This window comes from Glycine soja, chromosome 5 (assembly GCF_004193775.1).
Source record: "Glycine soja cultivar W05 chromosome 5, ASM419377v2, whole genome shotgun sequence".
Classification (NCBI taxonomy): Eukaryota; Viridiplantae; Streptophyta; class Magnoliopsida; order Fabales; family Fabaceae; genus Glycine; species Glycine soja.
The window spans coordinates 35,730,518-35,751,503 of NC_041006.1; the positions used below are offsets into that span (position 1 = coordinate 35,730,518).

Genomic DNA, 20,986 nt, shown 5'->3' on the forward strand with positions numbered 1-20,986 from the left:
TAGACCCAATTATATTATTTTTTAATTTTTTTATATCTTTAATTTATTTTGGAAGATTCTCATCCATTCTCTATGCAAGTGAATATATTTATTGACCTATTAACAATTCAAACACACATCCGTTGATAAAAGAAATATCATCACTTAAATTACGTATAGTATAATTAAATATTACCAGTACAAATATTTTTGAAATAAGATTTAAATTTATGATTTTATAAATTAAACTAACTAACTTACCTCGTTTTATTGGTCTTAAATTAATTATTTATTTCTTATATAAAGGAATAGAAGCAGTAATACCTTACTATAATCATCTTTCAAATCTTTTAAGAATTTACACACATAAAATAAAGTATTAAAAATAATTTTTAATCAGCGTAAAATTGTATAAATGAGATATCTTATAAGAACTCAATTTAGCAATAATGAGAAGCTATTAATCAGTGTAAAAAATCTTGACTGACGGTGGGGTAAGTCAATTTTTCTAATTTGAGTTTATAATATATAATATTAAATATAATAAAATGTACACATAATTACTACTACCAAAGATGGTCAACCAAATCATGGATTAATACTTTTCCCAATTTAATGATCAGTCCAATTTAAAAACATTAACACCATCAATTGTTTTAAAAAAAAAATACAATTGAAATACTAGGAAAAACTAGTGATAAACAAAAAGGCAAAACTTTAAAAAAAAAAATGATAATGCTTTAATTTAATTAATAAACAAACTACAGAACATGATATGCTTTTGTTCCCGCACTATACACTTAAATTTGACTTTCCATGGTTGATTTTATCCTCACCCTTGGCCTGACCCCATCCACTATAGAAATTCAGCATTTAGGCGATCCAAACAGAAAAAATGAAGACATGTAACGAGATTTAGAGTAGAAGAAAACAGAAAATGTTAAATGTGACAAATCTGAGTTCACTGTCAGCTTCTGAATTAGATCACATATTTCCAGAAAAAAATAATTCAAATTCTGCTCTCATTCTAGTATCTTATCGCTTGCAAACAGAAGGATCATTGTTGCTTGTCTCTGCCCTCCTTTTCTGAAAGAGTTAAATATAGATAAAATTGGGTTTTAGCGCAATTAAAGTCACAAATAAATATCATTTACTACTTCAAAACACGAAGGAACAAAACAGTGTCCCATATTACGGTTTAATAACTCAATCAGATGTCGATAATTAAAAATAGGCAACTAGACAAATTAAACAATAAAAAATGGTAACCTCAACAATATGTTAATAGAGAAATGTTATTTGTACAGCCAATTATACAACTGAGATAGAAAGAGAGAAATGCGAGATGTAATAAATGATGCAATGGAGAGAGATGGATACAAAAATTGTTGTTGCATAAAATGTTGTACGAATAACACTTGTTAATATTTTAGTCAGTCCAAAATCATGTATTAGCTTAATATGGTTAATGCTAATAACTGATGCCGATTCCTCTTTCAAACAGAATATGAAATATACTATAGCTATGGTATGTAAACAAGGTCAATGAAATTATAGAATACCCCACTTCTATAGTATTTGGTATTTTACAAGGCAGCAAATTTTATGTAAATAATTAATTTTACATTTAATTTAACGTAAGACACACCACACAGAAGAGTGGGATAAAGGACTGAGAGCAAACCTTGTCTTGTTGGTTCTTCAACTGCAAGGGATGAGGATCATGGGGTCTAATTCGGATGTTCTCTATACAACTTCCATTATTTATTCGATGTAATCTATGCTTCTGCTTCCTATACTTCTCACCTTTATCTTTGACCTTTTTGTTCTTCCTCTCATGATCTCTAGACTGGTTCTCTAATTTGGGCACTGCATTTGGTAGCCCCTTCTGGCCTTTGTATAACACATCAGCACAACACTTCTTTTTAAAATCAAACGTGAATTGGAACTATTCAGTTTTCTTTAAGAATAGGATCAAATGCGCAACCAGAAAAATCTTACAGAAGAAAGGTGGACTGGATTCATATCCCTCATATGGAAAGCTTCACTTAGTACATCCAAGTCAAAAGGACACATGCAAGTTTTTTTCTCACTCGTGTCCATGTTTTTACAGAGCTGATCCAGTTCCATTCCTTCTCCCTTCCTGATTTTTGTGTCACCCACCACATTGTGAAGATAATGTGTCTCTGAAATTGACACTGGGAGTGACTTCTTGCAGAAGAATTTATAGTAGGGCCAAAGTCTATTCTGATTTATGAGACCACGAGTACTTCCAAATTCTCTATTGCCTGATTCCAAGAAATAACCTTACTAAGCAAAATATACTTTAAGAAAAATGAATTTCATGCATTGATTGCAAGTTTTCAAAAATCAGAATGTTGTGACAGATATCTAAATCAATGTTCTGACAGATATTAATCAGAAGCACCTAATGGCAGATAATATAGCGATTGCATGTGATGATTTTAAAAAGTGAATCCGATCAAAATACTCTAATTGAGCATCCCCAGAGGCCCAATACTCTCAAAGGGATTGAGAGAGGAAAAGCTTTTCACCTTGGTAAATAGGTAAATCACTGTGCAGAAAGTGAGAGCCATGCCAAGAAGGGTTTCAGTAACAATTACACAATGTTGTTAAACATGAGATTCTATAGGATCATAAGGGGGGTGGGGGGTGAAAACTTTTAAGTAGAGGATCGTAACTCAGATTATAAGACCCTACCTAAAATGCAAAATTATACACACACACACACACATAAAAACAACATAGATAAAAAAATAACCTCTAAAACACAACATTAAACAAGTTTAAGTTGAAAAACCATAATCATAAGATCCAAATACAGTACAATACAATACATAACATAACACACAACTCAACATAGTTCATAAGTCTAAAACACATCTCAACATAAGTCATAACACAATTTTATTATAAATTAACAAACATAAGTTCATAATGAAATTAAAATCATTCCAATTCTAGCCATCTAGGAGAGCATATTTATTCTTCTATCCAAAAACAAAATATGAGAGCACTAGAGACAGAACACTCTCTAGGAAACAAGTTAAAACAGATCTGCAAGTCAAAAGATTCAGCACAAAAAAACATATCTATGGATCTTTACCTAATTATCTAATTCTGTTTCTTAGATGGCCTATTTCCATACATGATTTAGCTCCCCCTCAAGAAAGAAAAAAAAAATATAAACAACAGAGAAAATATGTCTAATGGCGTAATAATGAATTAGTAATCTTAACCTCTGTATCAACATTAACAGAGAGTTATTCACCTGAAGATAATTACATCCCAAACATAAGACATGGGAAATACCAGCACTAACAGTTTTTCTTTAAATTTTAAAAGATAAGGGGAGGGCTGGGAAATGACATTCAAGATTTAATCATAACAATCAACTGAACATTTCTGAAGTTTTTAGTAGAAAAGAAAGAACAATCAGTTCACTCATACTTGCTTTTACAAATATGGCCACATGCACGTAGTAATAAGAAAAGTGAATATGGGCATTGGGCATTAGTTTATCAAATAACCCACGGAGGATAGTAAATGATAAATTAACATACATGATAGAGCCTGAACACAATGTTATCTAGTCATCAAGGACCTAATGCCAAAAGAAAGGTGGGGAATTAACACTTTTAAATGTTAGAGCGAGCCCTCAACAGGATTTTTATAAATGACCATCTCGTGATCATTAGGTCCATTAAGCTCCATTTGCTATATCACTGACTTTAAACCTCACGAAATTCTCTGTTCGTGTGGCTCCAATAAACAGTGAACCAAGACATCAAGAAAGTTCTACTGTAAACAATTTCTGTGGTACAGAAAGCTCTGATAACTACCAATCTTTTGTTTTTAACCAGTCCACTCAAAAGAAATCTAATTTGCATTCTGTGAATGATTATATTACATATGCTTTCATAGTGTTTCCTGTTCAACTATTCAGTAATCACAAAGTTCACTTCTAAGAACATATAGTTATCGAGTAGCACATTCGCATCAGCAATAAAAAAAGAGAAGCAAACAATCAAATAATCTACATGTCAAGTTCTTACCCTTCCCAAATTTTTTGCCCTCAAGATCCATCTTTCAGATGACCTCACAAGATGCACCTCAAATGCATCTACCAATTACAATAAACAAATACATCCGCCGCTCACTGGAAGTTACTGCCTGAAAAAAAAATGGACAACTGAGGAAGTTTCTAAGCACTGAAGTTGTACACTCTCAACAAAATCTGAGATTGCAGTATCTTATCTAACACATACACGATATATGTAAAAGCATGCAGCAAACTATCTCAGACAATAAGCCCATCCGAGAAAATGGCTTTCCCATACAAAAATATAAAAAACAAATCCACCCCAATACCCAAATGCATGATTATCTAATAAAGTTTAAAACTTTACACGTTCAGAGTGAACTGGAAACAAGGGGCAAACAACGGATGTAGATCCGATGAAATACCCTTGGCCAAACAAAGCCCTGAAAATGAACAAGAGAAAATACCTGCGAACAAAGCAGAGAGAGAGAGAGAGAGGGGTAGGGATTGAGATAATGTAAAGTTATTGGTTGCCCATTTTGAACAATAACTTCATAACTTCTCACTTATAACTTTTAAGTCCTATGTATATGTTTTTTTAATCTTATACGTAGTTTTTTTTATCTTTAAAGTTTTTTCTTTTAGAATTTATTTATTTATTTTTATTTTATTTTGTTTTGATTTCAATTTTTTTTAAAAAAAATTGTAAATAATTTTTTTTTATTTAATAATTTTAATTATTAAATAAATATAATATAATTTCTATTTTTTATGTTTTTCTTTAATTTATATTATTCATTTTATATTAATGTATTATGTTATTTTTAATTTAACAATTATTTTTATTATTAAATTATTAGATATTGTTAATAGTAAATTTTTTTATATAAAATAAATAATATTTTTTCATAAAGTATAAGTTAATATTAGTAATAAAATATTTTAATATTTATTTTAAAATTTTAATTTTTTAAAATTTAAGTATTTAAAATAAAAAATATTCAAAAAATATATGAAATGAAATTATGTTAGTTTTTTATTTCATTTATAAAATAAATGAAATTCAATACTATTATTAAAAAATTATCTAAATTTTAAATATACAAAATATATTAAATAAAATAATATTCAAATAATTAAATAAATAAAATTATTTATAATTTTTAAAAAAAAATTGAAAGCAAAACAATTGTGAAGTGCGGAAAAATAAAATCGACCCTTAAATGGAAAAATAAAAAGAAATTACATCTTTTAGTAAAAATCCCATATTTTTTTAGGTATGTGAGTTCGGAGTTCATCTTTTACCTTTTGAAAGTTTAATACTTTAAAAATAAAAGAGACGGAAAATGATTCCCTAAAATGAGGATATTTTTTTTAAAAAAAAACTAGCATAAATTATACTTTTAGTGTTTTATTTTATTTTTAAGATTTATTTTATTCCTTCGTCTTATTAAAAAAATTATTTTGATTCTTTATTTTTTATGGGCCAAGTTGGCCCTTTTGAAATAGTCATCCTTTTTATTTATTAGGAGGCATGATTTTATAATTTTTGTGATTAATTTAAGACCTTAAATTTATCTTATTAGATGAAAACTATAAAATTCAACTGATTTTTAACCCAAAAATGGTCAAAATGGTGATAATAGCGTAAAAAATTAATTTTATTAACAACCGTAAATGAATTTGATATTAAAATTTTCAATTACACATGTTATTCAATTTTCATGTATTTTGCAAATAGATCTGCAAGTTAAAATAGATCCTGCAAGTCAAATACTTTTTTGGCATCATAAGTGACTAGATTTGAGACCTTCGTGCAAGTCAGTATCTTATGTTGATATCCATGCTGCTGAGTTTAAATTATTGGTTTAACTAGTTAAATCTGGACACAAGTAATTGAACTCTGGGAAGCTATTTCCGATTCTGCATAGAGGTTCATTCATTTGGAAAAGGCAGTGCCAAAAAATTTATACCAAAACCAATCATCATTTGGTTTTCCACTTCCTTAGCATAATCAAACAAATTGTACCAAAAACCCCAACCATCATTTTCCCCATTTCAGGGATCAAAACTCTCAACTGGAGGTAAAAAGCTTGGAAGAAGAAAAGGGAAGCACATTGCAATTTTTTTGGGCGCGCGTGAAGTGCGAACAAATGTCAATTATATTTCCCTTTTTTTTTTTTTGCTGAATATCAATTATATTTCCCTATCCCCCTTCTTCTCTTTCAATGGATTTTAAACGTCAAGATTGCTTCTCAAAATCAGCTAGGGTTTGACTTTTTTTTTTTTGAATCTACAGGTGTTTGACTTCTTTGCAAATTCTAAACAGTTAGTACAATTAAATTTGTTACAACTTTTCATCAGATAATTTAAATTTGAATCCGATGATTAATATTCGATGGAGTACAATGTCAACTATTTGAAATTAAGAAGCAACCTAAAAACAAAAAGAAGCAATCTCCTTGCTAATTTCGTGGGAGTAGTTTCGAACGTTGTAGTTGGTGTTTGTTTTTGTTTGTTTTTCTTTGGAATGCATAAAAAACAAATATCAATTTCCACATTAAATATCAACACCTCATTAAGTTTAGTTTTGTCATACTGTGATGAAAAATTATTCTCGAACGACCACTTGATCTATGGTCATTGTCTCAATCGATGTTTATATAATACATTCAAATTTTACAATTTATAATAAAAAATTAACAATACTTATTAAATGTTATATAAAAATTAGTAGGAATTATGATTATTTAAGATTATCTAATAATTTCTCCATTACGAGATATTAATTTCGTTTACCAGACTCAACTTGCATTAGTAGTATAATAAGTAATAATATAGTATAATAAGGAGAGTTAAAATAAAATAATAAATATTAATAAGATATGTGATGAATAATCGTGTCTATATATTATTATTCTCTAAAGAGAAATAGTTTACGTTGAAGCCATAAAATTAGGGAGCAAGTTCCTATAAAAGTCAACATCACTCGTCAAAATAGACGTAACTTTTCGTCCTTGCGTGAAAATAATTAATAAGGGTTAAGTGAAAGGGATAAAAAAGGTAGATGATTTGTATCCTTAAAAAAATGGGTAGGTGAAAGAGGTTGTAAAAAATAGAAATGTGTTTGAACAAATACAAGTCTAGATTCATTGTCAATGTTATACTCTCCAAAAGAAGCCAAACTAGGACACAACCTGTGATGGTATACAAATATTTTACATATTGAAAAGGAAAAACTTGTGAATCAGTCTGTCTACATAATTAATTTTGTCCTTGAACTTTCACTAAATTTACGTGGGAGTGGACTTAGAAATTTGAAATTGTGTTTCAAAGTACCACTTTAGCATTTTTTTTTAATATAAAATACTTAGAATCATATTTTAAATCACAACTTCAGTATTTTTTTTTAAAAATTACAGCTATAAGATCGTGTTTTAAAACATAATTTAAGTTATGTTCTAAAACACGATTTACCCATAATATGTAATATTTTCAAAATCTCTCAATTTCTGTAATTTTTTTTTTTTAAAATTACCCTACACCTGTAAATTCATATCATCATATAAATTACATATAGTTAAACAATTGTGCATATTCGTCATTTGTCTTCCTTACAATATGCATACTTCTAGCATTTCAAAAAATGTTCTTGCCCACCAAATCTTGCATGTGCTTTTACATCCATGAATAATCACTCGATTATTAGCTTATCAAACAACTAGTTCAAAGTAAATTGTAACAGTAATAGTAATAGATATATAACAAGGCAAGAGTGGGGTTATTCTGGGCTAGAATAACAGAAATTTATCTTAGCAGAGCTGTGCCTTACAAATTAGAAATATTTCTTACCAGACTCTATTCACAATTGCAGTCCGGATTTCCCTATCTGTACAATTTCTCTCTCTCCTTATTTAGTAAAAATAACATCAAATCAGGTATTCATAATACATTAAGAAAAGTGCATCAGGGTGATCTTTAGGTAAGCTGTTGATATAAAGGTAGAAACGCAACAGGTCCTCTTTGGAAACTGTTTCAGCATCAACAACATCTTCATCACAAGTGAGTACCCATAGATCCTCAGAATTAACTCTCCTTAAGCTACCACGGCAAAAAGGGCATGACTCTGACCGGGTGTTCCTGCAGGTTGGAAAGATTCAGCATAAGGGTGTTACAAATGATGATAAACTAGAATCACTAGGGTCAGCTAGTGGTGGAGAGTTTGGGTAGTATGCATGAGATCTAAGGCTCAAACTTAGTGCAATCATTGTACACACACACACACACACAATGATGATAGACCAATTTGAACATACAGTTAGACGACTAAATGTGCATGTTTAATATGAATACATACCACTTGCGGTAGCATTTGATACACATGGCATGACAGCAATTAGGCAAAACCATTTTGGTGCAAGGCTCTAAGCATATCCCACATTCATCTTCTCTTTCCAAATCGATATTGATTAGTTTCTCATCACCTTCAATCATTTTCTTGCCAAAACTTGAGCCATCTATGCTAGAATGACCTTTCTTACAAATGTTCAACTTCTCCAAGCTACCATGAAGCCGCTCGAGGGATGGAAGGATAACGGCTAAAGTACGATATTTAACCCCAAAAAACAGTAAGGAATAATAAATAAAGGCAGCCACAAATATAGCATTTTATTTTTTAGGGTGGAATAACTAAAATAAAAGGTGCTTTTTGAGAGTCAAAGATTCGCGCACCATAAAAGTCCCGGATGCTTGCTTTCCTTCCATGAGAAGTCATATTTGATCTACCATCATTGTGTACCTTTGGTAAAAAAAATAAGGGGGCCAACAACAACAATAACAAGAGAAAAGCAAGGGTCAAAGCCAATTTTGTTGAATCAAAAGTTTATTACAAGATGGTTGTTAAACTTTTCACTTGGTCCCTATTAGATTGTAGTCTCTACACAAGAAAGCTGTAAATTTTAGTTGCAGTTTATCGCCATCAGAAAGTTTTTATAGTGCTAGAAATGCTTCTCTAGTGTTAGCACCAGAGACCAAAATATAACTTCCATCCATCTAGGTATTTACCTTGTATACAACTATGTGGAAGAGGTCAAGATATCTGTGTAGAAAGCATGTACAAGAACATTCCATCCACTGTAGCAACAACAGAAAGAGAGGAGCCAAGTGGTTGTACACCAATTTCATTTGGAGAAGAGTCCCACCCTTGGCTCTGGGAATTGCAGCAGCCCTAGAGAGCACACACCCAGTATTCAAATTCAGAGGATGCACAACACAAAAAAAGAAAAAAAAAAAAAACCATACACATAGTATATTTCATAGTCCCTAACAAAGAATTTCACAATCAAATTTACCACCAAATTCCAGTCTGAGACACAAATTCAATGAAAAAGCACCAAAATTTCCCACTTTATCAACCACTAGAAAGCAATTAAAGATGATCAATCTCAATCAGTAACGGGCAGATCCTTATCAAGTGATCATGACACCCCATTTCAAGTCCTAGACCCTTTAATCAAGTCAAAACCCGTTCTCTACAAAAAAAAAAAAAAAACCTTTTTTTTCCTTTTTTTTCAATTTTCATAAAATAAAATAAAAAAACTATACATAAGAAGAACGAAAGTGATGGATAAGTTGTTAAGATGAAGAGAGAGAGAGACAGATGAAACTAACAAAGCATTTGCATGCTGTATATCAGCCTCTAGCAGTTTGAGGGAATCCGAGTAAGGTAGCCGGGAAAAATGGTATGCCATCATTTCCATCTTTCTTCTTCAGAGCAGAAAAAATATAAAAAATCAATAGGGTCTCAGAAAAGAACAAAACTTCCTTCCTTTTTTCTCTCCCAGTAGTTGTGGGGTGTGTGTGGAAGGATGAAGAATCTTCTTTTTAGAAGGGGACCTAATAATATTAATCAGTTAATCCAATAGATGAGGATGAGGGAACAGAAGAGAAAAAAAAAAGGTTTTTGCTTTGGTAGTTTTGTGGTGGGTGAGAGAGAGAGTTGAGTCGAGGGAAGGAAGAAACAATGAAACGGAAACGGGCATGCCGTACTACGACGTTGCGTTTCGTTGTTTTCTATGAGACCAGTTCTAGGGTGGAAAACTTAAACATGTTTCCACTATGGGGAAGTTTTATTGGACCATTAGATCTTTCTGCTTCTAAATTAATGGTTCATATTCTTTTTATTATTTATTTTTTCTTTTTGTTTTTTAACTCCTTTTTTTTCCCAAAATAGCCCTCCATTGTCCTTACGAAATTTATAACAATGACAGACTCAACTCAACCGCGAAGGAGGAACACAGATGTAAGAGAAACTCAGGTGTCGCCGGAAAATTGAGTCTGGCAACGGCGTCATGGTCTGCAGCATCAAAGAGAAGAAAGAAGGGAAGAAGGAAAGAGGAAGAACAGGAGAGGAAAAAAAAAAGAAAATCATGAAAAATATGTAACCATTAGATTAAAATATAAAAAATCCAACGGTTTAAAAAAAACTTTTCCATGATGAAAAATATGCGTAACTTTCCCACCCTAAAACTGGTCTTTCTATGATAGTGTTGTGTGGAATGCTGAGTCATATGATGTGATGAGACAACACGAGTGTGATAATATTTACTACTGTGCTGGCTCACGCAAACACTGTGTTTTCTTGTTAATTAATTCAGGTTTCGTCTCTTTGTAGAGGGAAAGGAATCAACAGGGTCCTGTATCTATATGGATAGAGATATTAGTATATACGTAAATTTTGTGTGTATTTTTTGTTGGAGGCAAAAAAATTTGTGCAAAATCTTATTATATATTGTTTGAGAAAGAAAGTAAAATACTAAGCATGTAAAATTTTAATATGAGACGATTCATCCTACCCTTAGTTGTGATTAGGTACTTGGGGAAATTGCTATAAGCAGTTGATTAAGATAATAAAAGTTAACATATTTACTAAGAGTATTTGTTGTGTTTATCTAAAAAAAATCTAAATAAAGAGAGTATTTGTTGTGCTTTTTTTTTTACAGCAAATTATTTCAAAAAATTATTGATGTTCCAAAAAAGAAAGATAATTAAGTTTTTTTTTTTTTTAAGAAGAAGAAAGATAATAATGGTTTGGAGATGATTTTCTGTTTCAGTTTTTTAAAACATTTGAAAATAGAAAAAGAGCTCAAAATCGAAGTGGTGGAAAGGTAGCCTTTGGTGTTCAAGTGGTCGACGAAGGAGACCCATTCCAGCTAGGGGTGGTCGACGGAGGGTAGGGTTTCTGCGGCGGCGGGAAGGGAATGGGTTTGAAGAAGATAAAGGGAGAGTGGGAGTTGCGGGTGCGGAACAGTGCGATTTCTATTCCGTACAGTGCTAAGGCCACGCGCGCCGCATCTTCGATCTCACCCGCACCCGCGATACCTTCCTCTGCAACTCCATGATCGCCACCTACTTCACTGCTGTTTGGGTATGTGAAGGGGTGGCACGGTGGTGGTTAGGGCGAATAGATCTGGTGAGGATGCAAGCGAAGTTGTAATTACCAATGACGTCGTCGCTTCTGGTGGCGGCCTAAGGTCCGATGCCGCCGCCGCCGCCTCTGGTGGCTAACCGGCGTCGGGATACGGCGAGACGACAAAGGGCGGTGAAGTGTGAGGTTGTAAAATCAAAAACAATAACCATTAAATCAAATTTTATTATTGGGTCATATGGGATAAAATCTGTTTTGAAAAGACCTAGAAAACTCATTCAGCCTCATTTATTCGACACGATTATGTTTCAAAATTACATTTTAAAACAGAAAATCCAAAAGGAACAGCCACCTTGAGCGTCACCTTAAGTTATTTAACAAGATACTCTATATTTTAGTACCTGTTTAAGAATTTCTATAACAAGATCTATAGTTAAATAAAAAAAATTCATTACACAAAGACAGAATCGTACAATTGATATATTTTTATATTATAAATAAAAATACATACATCATTTCTAAAATGAGACTGTTGTAGTCTCATTCTTCTCACTCTCTCGTTTAAACATTAGCAATATTTTACACATTATTTGTATAACATAAGACTATTTTTATTTTTGTCATCTTAGTTTTTTTTATTATTTTTCGTTTTACTCCTCTCTTTTTTGTTTTTACATTTTTTTTTTCTATTCTAGTCTCTATAATCTCTTTTTTTTCCATTCAATCCGTATGAGTTGAACTTCTGTTACATTTGATTTAAGAGGACTTTTACTGTGGGAGACCTTGTCATGTCTCCAATGCAGGAAGCTTTTGGTAACCATTAGATCTTATTTATTTTAAATGGATGGATGAGATTTATTTATTTATTTTTCTTTTTTCTTATTTTACCCTTTCTTCTCTCTCCTTCTTACAGCAACAGCTATAGTCCACCATGCACCGCGATCCTTCGCAAAACCCACTATGAATCACAATGAATCCACCGTGACCCAATGCAAAACCCACAACGAACTCCATCACCAAAGCTAAACGTAAACGCATTGTCGTAGATCGTCTCCTTCCCCTTTATAGTTTTGCATTTGCTGTGATTCCAGTATTGTTGTTGATGGTGGTGATACGGCTGCCAACAATGTTCAAGGAAAAAAAGAAAAAGAGACAAAAACTGGAAAACCAAGGAAAAAAAAAGAAAAAAAAAATAAAATTAAAAGAATATTAACAATTGATTTTAAGATAAACTGATCCAATGGTTAAAAAAAAATATGGCAAAAGTCTCCCACGATAGAAATTATCTTGATTTAACGGAAAAAAGTCACAAAACCTAACCGCAAGGTCACAATGAAGTAATATATATATATATATAATAAGGAGAAAAAAAACGAAAATATCTCCATATTACAACTTTACAAGGACCAATTAAGAATTTTTTTTCTTCTGAAAAATTAAGAAGTTATTTATTCACCAATTTTTTTAAAAAAAGTTATTTAATTTTTTATTTTAATTTTTACTTTTAAAAAATATTTTACTTGCTATGGCTTTCTCTCTCCTCATCATATCTGATCGCGTGTTGACGGGGTATTATGAAAAAGGAAAGGGTATTTGTAGGATTCCTTGTTTCAAGTTGCCAAGCTTAGACGTTTACCTTCATAGAGTTTGTTTAAGATTATTGTCTTATCATAGATTCCTTGCATTAATTTTAATGAATTTTTAATTATTATTTTTTATTATACCAAAACACATCCTACTCATTCATTATTTAATTTATAGTAAGAAATCTCTTCATAAGAATTAGCAGTTCTCTCTGCTCCCCCTTCCACCAATTGAATCAGTTTTTTTTTTAAAAAAAATTGTAATGTGAGAGGGAATATATAATGACAGTCAAACTATCACTAATTAAGATATTGCACACGTAACACATTAGGTGACGATTTAAAGTACAATATAATTTGGTTAAAAAACATTATGGAGTTCAACGAGGTTTTGTAAACGGATTGAAGTTGAAGAAAATTTGATTCTTATTTTTATAGCTTTTTAAATCATGTATCTTATCCTGATTTCCTTATGGGATTCACATATGGGTGGCTCCTCAATAGAAAACAATATGTTATCACCTTTGAAGCATATCGTTGAATATTTTAGACAATCTGGCAATTATTATTACATTATTATTCATCTTACGTTTTTATTATGATTAGGTGAGCATAGATGCACAATTCATCAAAATACGATAAAATCTGAAGATTCTGGATAATAAAGATAATTACTCTGGCTATAATTAATCTATCTATAGTGATGTTTATATAGTAAATTAGATATAAAAAGTTTTAATGCCTTATTTGATTTTATTAGTGTAGTATTTACATAAATAAACAAATAAAAATATATTTCTAATATAGTATTAATTAAAGTAATTACTAAAGATAATATATAATTAAACTTAATAATATTATATTAATTATATTTAATAAATGTAATATATATATATATATATATATATATATTTATTAACGGTATGACTTTTCATATAAATCTAGTTTTCCATTCCAGTTTACAATAAGCAGGTTAAACAAAAGAAAAATCTGGAAGAAGATAACAATTGGTTCCAAATTTGGAATGTTGTCACTAGTCAGTGTCAAACTGTTACTGGTGAAAAGTACATATTGGTAGAATAATAATGGTTAAAAAGAAGTAAATATAGAAACAAAATCAACACATGGAATGTAAGGCATGTCCAATTTAATTATCTTGCTGATGGAAGGCAACCATTTGATACGTCAGGGCTCTCAATTTCAAGAAAGCTTGTGAGTAAAGTTTTCCGGGAAGAATGTGGCTTTGAACTACTACTACCTGAAAATGATGATGAAGACTTTAGCTTATTCTCTGTTCCTTTTTCAATCTTGATAGCATCTTGTATAGCCAAAATGATTTCTTGCATCCTTGGCCTGGAGGCACCATGTTGTTCAACACATTGCATGGCAATTTCAACCACCCTCCAAATGGACTCAGTTTTGGCATTTCCTTCTAGAGAAGGGTCAATGATGCTCATTGCATCTCCTTTATGAGTTAAGGATCTTGCCTGCAAAACGATGCTTTTTAAACTAGTAAGATTTTAATGCTGATTTACCATTAAGTCTACAACAGAATTTTTAAGATATGGTTAGTTGAACTTAAGTGTGTTAAAATTTTGCAATATACTTCTGGGCTCCTGGCAGAATTAATTGCATTCGATGTACAATATTGTACATGTTCGTGTTTTATTCTTGTTTAACATCCTTTAATGATGTCAATGTTTCATCTTGTGGTTAATGAAAGGGAAACATACCCAGTGAACAATGTTCATTTCGTCACTGTAATCTTCAGATGACACAGGCTTTTTTCCAGCAATCAGTTCTAGCAGAACAACTCCAAAACTGTATACATCACTCTTTTCTGTCAATTGCTGACTTGCATAGTACCTGTAATTGTAAAGAACAAAGACAAACTGAATTTGACACATTCAAGGAAAAAGATAAACACACATGAGACCCATGACTTACTCAGGATCCAAGTAGCCTACAGTTCCTCGTGCAATGCTAGATATATGGGTTAAATCTTCTTCAGCTAATCTGGAGAGTCCAAAGTCTGATACTTTTGCTCTCATATTGATGTCTAGGAGAATATTTCCTGTCTTTATGTCACGGTGAATGATACTAGGATTGCATCCTGTGTGTAGGTATTCAAGACCTGTAGAAATTGGAATTTGTTCTTCATCTGTTTTAACTTGGGAGTTAAAATACTTTACAATTTAAATGTTTTTAATTCTTCCAAATATGTCAAATTTTAGTTTTAATACTATTCCTCATCAAATAAATGGCCTATTATTATTATTATTTAGTCATAATGTGACATACGTTTAGATACGTCGTATCAGCAATCACTCTGGAATATATGTGACATAAGAGTCATTTTCAAATCTTTTAAAATTTATAATAAAATCAAACCAACATTTTTTTTGAAGGACTAAAACTAAAACTTGTCATATTTATAGGAACTAATAAACATTAGACCATACTAATTTTACTTATGGACCGTGAAGGTAGTCATTGATCAACCTTTGGCTGCATCTTCTGCAATACGAAGACGAGCTAACCAGTCTAACTTCTGCTTCTTGAAACTCTCTGTCATAACATTGGAAATATATGTCATGACATAAACTTTACTATTAATTAAATAAATGCATACGGGGTTGGAGGTTAGCCATTAGACCATGAATGTGATCCCGTAAAGTGCCATTGTGCATATACTCGTAAACCAGAATATGCTGACATTCTTCTTCACAATATCCAATCAAGGGAACCAAATTTCTGTGATGAATTCTGGATAGGAGGGCCACCTGCATTTGTGACTCTATAATCAAATAACTGAAAATTAAGATTTTTCATGTATTATGGTTGTTACGTTTAGCCATCTAAGAAATCCATGTTTTAATGCAGCTGCAGTTAGGCATGAGCTGGAGTCAAGAAGGTTGTGACAGTGAGGTATTTACATTTTTATTTTGGAGAATGCCATACTAATGAAATTCATGGAATCAATTCTTTTTGGTTGATATACACTTCCTAAGATAAAAATTATTCACAACAGAACTTGTTGTCTATCAGAATTCAAATTGGAAAATGCTGAAGGGACAAAATTGAACTCTACCTCGTTAACAAATTGCTGGTTCCCGTGACAAGATGATTCATTCATACTTTTAACTGCTATTTCTTTTCCATCTCTCATTTTCCCATAATAGACAGATCCAAAGCTTCCTTTGCCAATTTTCTTTGAAAAATTGTCAGTAGCTTCTTTCAACTCCGAGAGTGTAATATAGCAAGTAGTATTTTCATCCATTAAATTTCCACCCCGAAGAAACGAGTATCCAGGTTTACTGTTAGTGCGTCCAGAAATTCCTGATGGGGACAAAAATGATTGGTTGAAGAAGTTTGATTGTAATCAAGTTGAAACAAGAGCATTAGATTTAAACTGGATGGCTAACCTTTTTCCTCACGTTTCTTTTTAGACGCCTTTCTCCGTGTATTAAGCAATAGTACCAAACTTACTAAGAATAATATTAATAGAATCACTAGTACTCCAATTGAAATTCCCAAAACCATCTTAAAATGCTTCTTCTTTCCTCTGTGTAGTTCAGCATTACCATCATAGCTGGAACATAAATTAAATATGGCTGTTACTTCAATCTTGGTACAAGACTAGTTGAAAAGATCCTTGTTCTATTATGTTCAAACTGATTCCATTGTCAAGTCAAATCAGTGAGCATTTAAAGCAATTGCATATACATGAACAATATGTAAGAAAATTGTTCCGTTGCTGAGCTTACTTAAAAATGATTTTTTTAGATATTAATCCGGCTGGTATTTCCCCGCTAAATGAGTTGTTCTGTATGAACCTGTCACAGATTCACAGATGCCGTGTGATTAATAAACATATGAGGATAGCAATATCAATTATGTTCAACTAGGAAAAGTCAGGTTAACTAGGGAAGTACTTCAAGTGCTGAAATTAGAGATGAGAAACATTTAAGTGATACATACAATGCCTGTAAGCTTGGCAAACTACCCATGTCAGATGGTAGTCGACCTGTCAACTTGTTGTTCTCTAAATGCCTGCATGTCATCAATTAAGAAATGAAAATACAAAAAAGGAAAACATAGAAAGAAGAATTTTTGGAGTTAAAAACTAATAAATTTGAAATATGAGCTGAAGTTTTGATTGCGCTCCAACCCTCCAAGGAGGGGCATGCGTCAAACTCAAGAACTTACACAATCTTTAGATTTATAAGTTTGCTCATGTCAGGTAACTGTCCAGTAAGCAAGTTGCCATCTAACCACCTAAGTAACTCAGAACGAATTACAAGAGAAATCTCATTAAAAATCTGTAAGTAGTTCTATTATGAAGATCAATGTACTTACAACTCTGTCAATGCTTCCATATTGCTAAGCTCAGATGGGATTTCACCCTTCACATTCCTTCTCGAAAGAATTCTAATACAAACAATTGCAATTAGTAAAAAAATATTCAGTTTTAACTTCCAATAAATGTTTAGCATAGCAAAATGTTCAGTGAACTTTTTGAAATGTTTGATCATGAGTTTCATCATGCCACAGCCTATTTTATTCCCAACATAAATAATACAGCATTTGCCATTCTATTATTCAAACTCTTTTGATGCATTTTGGAATTCAATATTCTTAAGTATTCAAAAGCTGTTGTCAGAGATTAGTGATTCAAAGAATGACAATTCACTCGCTATGAAACAAAATTGTCAACAAAAGTGATTGAAGATGTTACATTTTAGTAATTCTTGGAGGTGTGGTGGTACTACAATTCACCCATTCCCAGGGAGTTGGAACACAAGGATCGCCTTCGTTTGTCTGGGAACTTTGAGCAGACAATAATCGAAAAGCATTTACAACAGTTGCTGCAAAATGAAAGTGTGGTTAGAAATCAGTTCATCTGGCTCAGCATCAATGCTTATGCATTATGAAACAAAATGTCTATTTTCACAAAAAAAATAAAAAAATAACAGAACTTACTGTCTTGCTTGTCTGTTTTTGAAGCAATCTGTACATATTTACTTATTTCCAGTGCATTTAGAAGAGGTCCTCGAGTAGAATCCGGGGTCATAACAAAGGAGAATGATAAAACAAACTCCAGAGTCACATTCATGTAACTTGGTTCATATAAAGTGTAGCTCCCATTGGCATTCTCGGCAATGTTAACTACTGCATTGCTATAGTCAGCTATATAAGGTTGCTTTAATTTGAATTTTCGACTCTCGTTCTGACCCAAATCTTCAATCTCTGCGAAATATGCATAAGCTCGAGCATTGGCAGGGAAGTCTTCCAGGTTCAATCTGTAGCTGAGTACTCCTTTTGTGCCAACAACTGCAGTTTGCATAACTTTAACAGGCGGGTATTCTCTTGTCTCTATATCTATGTTCCTTGTTGTGCTAATTCTTTCTGTGCCTGGTGCCACTCCAACAAGATAATTTTGCCTTTTAATAAGATCAGAATCCCAAATTCTATCATACGGGTCATCCGGGTACCTAAGAAACATATTGGCTTAAAAATGTTAAACCAAACTCATGTCATCACTCATCACATTAGTTAGTTGTTCTTCCCAATCAAGCTAACCATGCTGCAATTTTTCCTTGAAAAGGCAATAAGGTTTTATACTTCTACTGATGCTTATTCTCTGAAGGAAAATTTTGGAAAGTCTTCTCTTCATTCATTTATGTGCCAAAAGCAACATCAAATTTAAAAATAAAAAAAAGGGAGCTTTCACACCTGACAGCATCCTCAGTTGGAGCACCAAAGTTTATTCTTGCAGCAACTTCCAAGAAGAAATTGTCCTCAAAATCCGTGGCATACATGGAAAGATTCAAGGGCCGCAACTCAAGGGTAGATATAAAAGGAGAACCAGTTGTAGCACAGCACATGCAAACATCAATAGAATTTGAGGGTGCTCTGATGATCATTTCCTTAACATATATCCTTGAGGCATCATATATTGACACTGTGGCCCATTTTGTTGCATCCAAGTAGAGCTGAAACTGAGGGTAAGTGTCTCCACTGTCCAAGCTTCCATACTGAAACGTTGCTCTCACCAAATATCTTCTTCTCTCTTCTGTGCTTAGTGTGTAACAGTACTTCTTGCTCTCTATGGGAAAGTCTCTTCGCTTTTGATACTGCACCATGCTTCTATTTGGACTTTCTACTTCCACTGAAATGCCATGTTGCATGATCCTAGAATCTGAGATCCATGCCAACCCCGTGCTGGTATCAGTGTAATTACTTGTCCCTCCACAATCAATGCTAACAAATTCTGCAGGTGAAGAAGTTTAGATTGTGTTTTGTATCATTACATGACATGATGGTTCAAAAAGAAAAAGAGAAAGTTTTAGCAATCATGGTTTATGGTTACTTCAACTGAAATTGAATTGAAAAGTATACGAAACTCACCTTCAAGTTGGCAAACAGCAAATGATGTCAACAGAGGGATTAAAACAAGAAAAAGAGAAGATAAATCCATGGATGTAAGGAAGAGAAAATAATAATTTTGCTACAAGAATTTTAAGTGGTTGATTAATTTAACTGTTTGTTTTGAGTTGAGAGCATCTCAACTAGAACCAGCTTTCTCCCACTAATTAACTTTAACTTTTTGGGTCGATGACTTTGTTGAATGTTTGATTATTCATTCACGTTCGTGTCTTTATCTGTTCTGATGTTGGAATCCTCTTTTTCCTACAAAAGAAGATTTTAGGTTAACCATTTATTTTTCTCTATTATTTTTCTAAAAAGAAGTGACACGAAAGGAACAAGCACAAGCTACAAAGCGACCCATGCACTTATTTTTATTGTAAGAAGCTCCTAAAAACAATTAACAATTTGTCTTGGGGCTTCGGGACAACACGAAGACATACGATGTCGTGTTGGTAATAGGTTGTATCTTTGATGCCACCATGCGCCACATTAATGGTATTAATTTTTAGCAATATTTTGCACAGAATTTGACTTTTGAAACCACCATCATAAGTTGATGATATATACAAGAAAACGTTAACGAGGTACTAATATATTATGAATCGAAAAGGGCTTAAACTACGCTAAAAGAATGGCCAAAGCCAAATGATGAAAAAGAGGTACTACGTAATTACTAACGGAGGGCCATAAATTATGTACTTCAATTTGTGCTTTTTCAGACCGCAAAATCTGTGTTAACTGTGTAACTTTGGACCATGTTGTCTTGTGCTTTTTTATGTTTGGACCATTGAATGAATAAAACAAGGGGTTACAAGTAAATGGTAAAAAAAAGTTCAACTCAACCCATATTAACTCTGAAGATTTGGTTAGGTGGGAGAACCCAACCACTCAATAATACTCAAAATTCTCAATTTCCATACTTTCAATTTAGGAATTTGTAGTGGAGCATTCATCTTTTACCATTTTGGATATTCATTTACAATTTTCACCTTAAGCACTCAAATTCTGAGCGTGTGTGTGTGTTTAAACCACCCTCATTTATCCTCTTCAAAATCACCCAACATAGCCTTTTAACGTTGGAAAAAGTGTGACCTCGGCATGAAGACAGGCCAAGTCTAGAAGAGTGTGGTCCATCTCGAATCGCTGCATCAATCCAGTTGTTCAAGTAACAGATTTCACATTGAAATGTTCCAAGTTTTTCTATTGCAACTTGCCATCAGAAAAGGAAAGCCCTTCAGACTTCAGTTTGTTCTTTATTATTTCCCGTATGGCAGCATCCCTCTGACTCTAGTATTGCAAGTTTTCGCATGCAATACGGGACAAAACAAAAATGCAAAGTTAGAACTTAAGAGATGATATCTACGAGGTGAGTATCAAAACAATGTTGAAAATTGAATAATAAAAAAACTTATTCATATGTCAATGTATTTTGAAGTATATAGTATTTTTTATATATGTTTCTTTATAATTTTTAAAAGTTTTTGTTTTTGCAATGGTTGTTAT

At 32.3% G+C, this 20,986-nt stretch overlaps 3 protein-coding genes across 7 annotated transcripts; all 3 read right to left on the minus strand.

The window, feature by feature from the left end:
• Positions 1 to 869: 869 nt before the first annotated feature.
• Positions 870 to 4,614, minus strand: LOC114412796 (probable mediator of RNA polymerase II transcription subunit 19b). 4 transcript variants are annotated; one of them, XM_028376844.1, is made up of 5 exons: positions 4,510 to 4,614; positions 4,056 to 4,173; positions 1,981 to 2,267; positions 1,664 to 1,867; positions 870 to 1,065 (listed from the first exon to the last, which is right to left on the minus strand). In XM_028376844.1, exons 2-5 carry the CDS (start codon positions 4,084 to 4,086, stop codon positions 1,015 to 1,017), a joined length of 573 nt encoding a protein of 190 aa, XP_028232645.1. In that variant the 5' UTR covers positions 4,087 to 4,173; positions 4,510 to 4,614; the 3' UTR covers positions 870 to 1,014. The 4 variants fall into 4 exon arrangements, 3 of the variants coding, with proteins under 3 accessions (XP_028232645.1, XP_028232643.1, XP_028232644.1); XR_003666825.1 differs by lacking the exon at positions 870 to 1,065 and having other exon boundaries at positions 1,474 to 1,872; positions 4,510 to 4,613; XM_028376842.1 differs by lacking the exon at positions 870 to 1,065 and having other exon boundaries at positions 1,474 to 1,867.
• A 3,160-nt stretch (positions 4,615 to 7,774) lies between these two features.
• LOC114412797 (E3 ubiquitin-protein ligase AIRP2-like) lies at positions 7,775 to 10,154 on the minus strand. 2 transcript variants are annotated; one of them, XM_028376845.1, is made up of 5 exons: positions 9,713 to 10,154; positions 9,107 to 9,269; positions 8,774 to 8,840; positions 8,400 to 8,640; positions 7,775 to 8,182 (listed from the first exon to the last, which is right to left on the minus strand). In XM_028376845.1, the coding sequence occupies exons 1-5, from the start codon at positions 9,799 to 9,801 to the stop codon at positions 7,972 to 7,974; spliced, it is 771 nt and encodes a 256-aa protein (XP_028232646.1). In that variant the 5' UTR covers positions 9,802 to 10,154; the 3' UTR covers positions 7,775 to 7,971. The 2 variants fall into 2 exon arrangements, with proteins under 2 accessions (XP_028232646.1, XP_028232647.1); XM_028376846.1 differs by having other exon boundaries at positions 7,827 to 8,182; positions 9,700 to 9,791.
• A 3,870-nt stretch (positions 10,155 to 14,024) lies between these two features.
• On the minus strand, positions 14,025 to 19,771 carry LOC114412798 (probable LRR receptor-like serine/threonine-protein kinase At1g67720). Its single transcript, XM_028376848.1, has 15 exons — positions 19,463 to 19,771; positions 18,788 to 19,325; positions 18,035 to 18,546; positions 17,790 to 17,919; positions 17,411 to 17,482; positions 17,261 to 17,329; positions 17,033 to 17,104; positions 16,819 to 16,887; positions 16,477 to 16,643; positions 16,143 to 16,390; positions 15,708 to 15,834; positions 15,554 to 15,619; positions 14,999 to 15,185; positions 14,785 to 14,917; positions 14,025 to 14,538 (listed from the first exon to the last, which is right to left on the minus strand). The coding sequence occupies exons 1-15, from the start codon at positions 19,530 to 19,532 to the stop codon at positions 14,203 to 14,205; spliced, it is 2,796 nt and encodes a 931-aa protein (XP_028232649.1). The 5' UTR covers positions 19,533 to 19,771; the 3' UTR covers positions 14,025 to 14,202.
• Between the last annotated feature and the right edge of the window lie 1,215 nt (positions 19,772 to 20,986).